This window comes from Mastomys coucha, unplaced genomic scaffold, assembly GCF_008632895.1.
Source record: "Mastomys coucha isolate ucsf_1 unplaced genomic scaffold, UCSF_Mcou_1 pScaffold15, whole genome shotgun sequence".
In the NCBI taxonomy this organism is placed as follows: Eukaryota; Metazoa; Chordata; class Mammalia; order Rodentia; family Muridae; genus Mastomys; species Mastomys coucha.
The window spans coordinates 55,072,270-55,079,364 of record NW_022196897.1 but is presented as its reverse complement, the minus strand read 5'-3'; the positions used below and the strand labels follow the sequence as shown (position 1 = coordinate 55,079,364).

The window sequence follows — 7,095 nt, the reverse complement described above, 5'->3', positions numbered from 1 at the left end:
TATGTAGTATTGTTTATTTTATGTTTTTACACTATACTATGGTTTTCAGAACAGCTTATATATTTCAATAGTATTTATAAGAAATATAGACGATTAACTAGGGAGGTTGCTTGTAAGAGAACAACAAAGTGAGACTGAATGCTTTGTTTGACATTTGTAACTCTTGTATCAAGTTTGAAGAAGAGGACTTTCTAAGTTACTCTTTCTCTGAGATGAATGCTTTTCCAAATTATCACAGCTAATGAACCAAATTCTTACCCTCACTTAATGTCTGTACCACCCTCCAAGCAGAACCATTGTTCATTGGAACAGTTGCTGAATGACTTTATAGATAGACCATCTTAATACCTACACCATTTCTTCAATGAATGTAACCTGTTCTCTGTGGGCTGAGAATGAAGTCACTCACTCAAGTCAAATAGCTTTGACCATAACAGGAAGTCTGTATCCAAAAATCGAGCCTACAATTCATTCCTTGGCACAGCAGAACTATCAACTCTCAGCTTAGCTACAATGGAGGTAAAATCCTTTGGTGATGTGAGGGTCATTGAAATACAGCCTTATTACAATGAAACCCAATGTCTAAAAATTGTTCTTATTTTGGGCTTGTACCACAGTAAGAGCCAAGATCTTAAACTCTACTCAATACAAAACAAAGGAAAAAAAAAAGAACTTCAAGGAAGTAAATCCTGCAGGTGGGCTTGTGTATGCCCAGAAGTAATACTTAAAAGCAAAACCAACCTCCAAAGAGCGAGCCTGGATGCCTTTCCTTGGTATCCTTGGGGCTGTTTATGTGGTTAAACTGAAATAGAGCAAAATGTAATAAGCGCTGTATGGGCTCATTAAGAAATTAGTTAACAAAATTACTCCTGAAGTGAACGTGCTTGAACCGACTGGCATAGCCCTCTTCCTAAGGATGCTAAGACTGTGACCCTTTATGTTAGCAGTCTGGGGCCTGGGGCGAGAGGGAGGGAAGCAGCCCTGGTTTCTCCTTCTGTAACATAGTGTTCAGTTTTGAAGTGGCGGAAGCAGTAGGATCTGAGCGTGTGATATTTCAAAAGCAACAGTATCGCTCCAGCGCTTCAGAACGTTCTAAGTAGGCAGCCCTTACCCTCATCCTAAGAACATTGTTCCACCCTGACGCATTGGAGAGCTGTGTATTTAATGTCTGTACCATAGTTTTTTAATACTTGTTTCTTATTATTACTTTTTTAAATATTAAAATTGCTCCACAGAGCTTCCATATAGTGAAGAAATACCACATAGAATACCATTATTAACATTTAGCCTTGGTATCACCCATAGGAGAAATTGATAATGAATTAAATTCATTTTTAAGTGGGCTGTGGGACTATTTGGAAATGTGCCACAGGCAACTCAAAGTGGAAGCAGAATAGTTCTACTTAGACTGGGATTTAATTCTTCATAAATATGGCAGTCGTGTGGGTTTAAGGATAATCTCTAATTCCGAGACATAAAATAGTCTACTCAGCAGTGATTTAACTAAATGCAGATAATGGCTTCATATAAATTATTTGTTATTAAAACCCTAACTGTGCCTCTGGAGCAAAGTATAAAAATGACAGTATGCACTTACAGCTTTAAAAATCTGCAACATGACTTTAATATTCACAATACCGTGATTGTGCCAGGCAGTTGGCTTGTGTGCTGTATGTGAAAATCTTCCTGAGGGTGTCAGTGTCATATCTAACCTGTGCTTTATAACTTATTCCCTGCTTTTTTTTTCCTTAACAGGGATTTGAAAGCTGGCAATATTCTTCTGGGTGAGGATGGATCAGTACAAATAGCAGGTAAAGCTGTTGAAGACGAAAATCTTCCCTTGTTTACAGGACTCTCGTGTTGTAAGGAATGGAGGATAGCTTTCATGAAATAGATAGATGTATGTAATGTCTTTCAAGGGTGTTTCTGGGCTGCCCATCTCTAATGGACATATCCTTACAGAATGCCTGGAACTGAAGCCTGTATGAACCTTGGCTCTTTCTCCAGATAAATAATACTATTTTAGCACAGAACCTCTTAATAATGATCTGATTTCCCATTTTCTTACATCTACCCGAATAAAGCTTTTTCTTTATATACCTGCAAGAAAAGTCATTTGGAAAACTGTTTTTTGATTGAGTTTGAAATTTTAAAGCATTGCATAAGTTTCTAGCTCTATATTACTACTGCATGCTATGGAGTGATCATATCAGGTGAGACTGTCCCATGCTTGGCTCCTGTCGTGTTGTTTTGAGTTATAAGAATATCCTGAAAGCCTTGGTAGAAGGTAGGCACATCTATATTTTCCCTCATTTTGCCCTAGTTCCTTGCTGGTCTGCCCCAGGCCACACTTTCGGCCATTGCTGTCTCTTTGTGGTGGTGGTTTTGGTGGGACAGTCTTTCCCTGTATTGGACAGTTGCTGCCATTTCTCAGAGTACTGCCTCTGCCTTCCAGCATCTAGATACTAGCTGTCATTGCTAGCAGTCCTTGGTGAGAATCATTGATGCAGCTTCGGTTAGTAAGAGTGTTGAAGTTTGTCTCATGCTGCTGAGTCAGCTGAATTGGCTTAAGTTTGAGTTGTAGGAAGAATTCTATGTGCTAGCATAGACCTTCGAATATTCCTAATTATTTAATTAAAATCAACCATAGCACTTAATTTTAGGCAAAAGTCTGTTTCATCATAACTGAAGATCTAGAGTTATTAGAAAGCAGAGAGTCCAGGGTTGGTAGAGATGGCTCGGAGTTTAAGAGCTCTGGCTATTCTTGCATGGGATGCAGGTTTCCTTTCCGGCATCCACATGGTGCCTCAAAACAGTCCATAACTGCAGTTCTGGGGAACCCAGTGCTGCCTTCTGTCCTCTGGGCTTTCATGCACACATGTGATGCGCAAACATACATGCTGGCAAAACAGTCATCCCCATAAACTAAATAAACATTTTTAAAAAGAACTTAAAAAAAAAGAACAGAAGAGTTCAGTAGGAAACAAACTCTACCAGAGAGACTAAAGTTTAAAATTTTGGGGTGCTGGGGTCAGATGCAGGTCTAGTGAGTGCTAAGCAGGTGCTTTGCTACTGAGCTCCATCCTCAGCCTCAGCGCTTGAACTGTGGCTGACTCGAGTCTGCTTGCCCCTCTTGCTCTCTGTGGACCCTCAGGTGGGCAAGCAGGATACTGACCTTGGCCTCTGTAATTTTATATGTAAAGCAACTTTTGATTTCTCTTTTAAAGAGGAGAAGAATTTTTTTTCCTTTGATTTTTTTTTTTTTTAAGATAGGGTTTCTCAGTATAATAGCCCTGGCTGTCCTGGACTTGCCTTGTAGATCAGGCTGGCATTGAACTCACAGAGATCTACCTGCCTCTCCCTCCCAGGTGTTGGGATTAAAGGCATGTGCCACCATGCCCTGCTGAGAGAAGACATTTTTTTAGAGATGCAAATGAAGTTTTTGTTTTTCATATCAAACATATTTTCTCTTAGAGAACATATAATGGAAGTGATTCTCACAGAGAAGGTCAAATTTGGCCAAGTATAGTAGTTGGTTTAAGACATCTGGAGGCAATTTTGTGCATCAGTTAAGCCCACAGGCTTTAAAATGCTGATTTACGTCCACTCTGTGTGTTACTTAGGTCATGTTGTTGTGTCCTTTTTTTTTTTTTAATTTTTTTAAAAGTTATTTAATGTATGAGTGCTCTGCTGCATATACATCTGCCTGCCCGAAGGGGGCATCGGGTCTCCTTATAGATGGTTGTGAGCCACCATGTGGTTGCTGGGAATTGAACTCGGTACCTCTGGAAGAGCAGCCAGTGCTCTTAACCGCTATGCCATCCCATCAGCCCAGTTGTTGTGTCCTTTAGCTTTGCCTTCCTCATCTGTGAGGTGGGATGACAGTGCTTGTTGTTCTGGCATGCACTGGTTTCTTTGGAAGCTACTGCACTTTAAGACTCAGATGACTGGGCCTGGAAAGATGAGCAGGTGCCTAAGAGCACCGGATCCTCTTCTGGATCCTCTTCTTGACTTCTAGCACCTATGTGGTGACTCCCAGCTAAGGGGTCTAATGCCCTCTTCTGACCTCCATGGGCACCAAATACACGTAGACAGACATACATGCAAGCCAAATGCCCATACAGACACAATGACATCATGATAAAAGAGATTCGGGTGTCTGTGAGTCCAGCTGACTCTGGGAACTGCAAAGTGTTCTAGGTGGACAAAGGGCCATTTTTCAGCTCCCCCACCCCCTCCCCGCACCCATCAACACTTCTGTTAAACTGTCTAAAAGGATTCTAGAAAATAGCAGCTTAAATCTTTACGACTTCAAAGATTTAGTTCATTTTAAATTTTGTGAGTGTCTTCATGACACTGTGCATGGGTGAAAGTCAGACACAATTTTTGTGGTTCTCTCTTTCCACCTTCACGTGATTTCTGGAGATCACGTTGGGTTGTCGGTTTGCAGGGCGGGCACGGACCTTTAGCCACTGAGCCATCTTACTGGTCCTGAGACGTATTTTCTTTAATTTTAAAGAGATGTATTTGTACGGAAACATTGCACTCCTAATTTCACATTGCCTGTGGGCAGTGTTCAGATGCTGCTTCTTGTCCCAGGAGACCTGGACCTACCCTGCACCTAGGGTGGTTGTAATTAATAAGCATATGAAACACTCAGAGCAGCCAATAAAATGGACAGTGGACGAAAACAGTGGAGTGAGCACACGGTGGAAGTGCAGCTGTGTGAAGGAAAAAACTCTCAATGTCACCAATAGAGAAATTCAGCATCAACTTGTATTGAGGTACCTCCACCACAAAGCAAAGGTCAATACGTTGTTGGTAGTAGCAGTCCAAAGAGTTCCGTCCGTAGTGGAGATGAGTCTGGTCCTGTCTCTCACAACTAGAGATGCAGTCTGTTCTTGTCTCTGCAACAAGTGAGGTGAGGCAGCTTATGGAAGCCATTCCCACGCGTCCCACTCCACGGCCAGTGACACCATGTCCACTGCTTCTGGTCAGCCATGGTAGGAGCCATGCGCATCTCTGGAGTCTGCAGCATGTCTTTCTAGGAGGGTGCTGTTAATCATTTCTTAGCACACAAGTATGGCTCTGCTAGAAATCTGCCCTCCCGCTATTCCCGTGTATGTTTAGAACGTTAAAGGCTTAAGTTTATTTTTTGGAGATCTTTTTTTTTGGAAGGGGGTGTAGCGTAGGCTTGAACTCATGACAGCCACGCTGCCCCTGCCTCCCAGTTACTTGGATTATAGGCATGCACCACCATGCCCAGATAGTTTGTTGGAGGATTTGTTTGTTAAAGCAAAAGAGGAGATGCAACCCTAGTGTCTCAAGTGTATCCTACACAGGGTATGTATGTTATAGAATACCCATCTGTCCTGAAGGAGAATGGAAAATTCATCACTGGTTTAGTGAATGAGGCAAGGTGAGAGGCAGGATTGCCTTTTGTGAAAGAAGAGGAGAAAATGGAGAGGATGGCTCTGACTGAGTGCATGGATCCAGGGAGTCCAGTCACACAGGAGTTAAACAAGGCACATCACCTTTTAACACTTAGAGGTTTAAACCATACATGTGGCTGACCTAATAAAACAAATGCAGCGACTTAGGAAAGTCAGGGATACATGGCCAACAAACTGGTGAGTGTATGTGTGTGTGTGTGTGTGTATCTGTATGTGTCTCTGTGTGTGTCTATGTGAAAGTGTGTGTGTATGTGTGCCCATGTGTAAGAGAGGATGTGTGTATGTACATGTTATACATGTGTATGTACATGTGTGTACATGTGTGTGTGTGTGTGTGTGTGTGTATGTGTGTGTACATGTTGTAGAGCAGAGGTTTAACCTTGGGTTTAGTTCCTCAGGAACTGACCACTTTGGTTTTTATTTTTAATTTTTTTTTTTAAAGACAGGATTCTCATTGGCTTGGGACTCACAAGTACATTAGGCCGATTGGCCAGTGATCCCTAAGAATCTGCCTGTCTCTGCCTTTTCAGAGCTGAGGTTACAAGCGACAGACCCCAACATATTTGCCTTTTTAACTTGGGTTCTAGGGTCAAAATGAGGTCCTCATGCGTACGCAGTGAGCATTCTTATCACTAAGCTTTCTCCCCAGCCCCCATTATCAGAGAGTTTCAGTGTCTGCAGTAGTAGGAAGGAGTTTCACACACACCTGGCTTTGCCCCAGTCCTTTCCATTCTTCCCCTGTTCCTTCTCCCTCTGTCCTTCCCCCTTCCCTGCTTGGTTTTCATGACTTTTATTGTTCATATGAAACAATATATTTTTGATTTTCTGGCATGTAAGCTAGTAGCTTCTCTTATGTGCAACTTGTCAGCCCTTGGGGAGTGTGGTGTTCTTTATCCTAAAGGCTAGGATTCTAAAGGCTAGTTTGGAAAACTACTTCAGTTCAGGAAGTGACAGGCAAAATCTATGTGAGCAAACCTGGAAACTGCCCAGTCACAAGCAGTCTCCTTGGTGAGTGCAGACTATCAGCTGCTTGAAATTCCCAGGCCATCAGGTCAGTGGCTCCATGGCTTTGGATGAGTTACCAAGCCTCTTTAAGACTCATTTCCTATAGAGGGGATTAAAGAACATACTGCCTTTTACCATTGCTGGCACACAGTAGGTACACTATAGCCTCCAACAGATGCTGTTGCTATGGTTACTAGTGTTACCATCACTCCTCACATGACTGCAGCCAGCAGGACCACACTTGCACTGCCCTGAGGTCATGTATACCTCAGATCTGTCTTGCAAGAGATTCAGCTATGAGAGACTTTCTGAGTCACAAAAAGGTAAGCTTACTAAGTATAGAATTTGGAAGAAAACTCGCCATTAATCTTGAGTTAAGTTGTTCGAGAAGTACTACTGACTTTCCTTGTTTGGGGATGAAACAATCCTATCTAAGAGGGTCTGAATAGCAGTCAGTTGCCTTTGAAATGCAAACACAGGTCAATGCCTGCTTTGTTCTGGCTCTTGGCACCCAGCCAGTCACCTCATCTCATTATTCCTGTCAGATTGATGATCTGAGCTCTTTCCTGGGTGTCTGGAACACGTCGTCCTTCTATTTCTCCCATGTGGGATCCTCTGAGGTGAGGTTCCCTGCACT

General features: G+C 42.4%; 1 protein-coding gene across 1 annotated transcript in view; it reads left to right on the top strand.

Annotated features, from left to right (window-relative positions):
* Stk39 (serine/threonine kinase 39) overlaps positions 1–7,095 on the top strand; it is a 262,879-nt gene that overhangs the window by 81,146 nt on the left and 174,638 nt on the right. Inside the window, exon 5 of the mRNA XM_031370500.1 lies at positions 1,756–1,811. Within this exon, the coding sequence (XP_031226360.1) occupies positions 1,756–1,811 (56 nt within the window). The remainder of the gene's footprint in view (positions 1–1,755; positions 1,812–7,095) is intronic.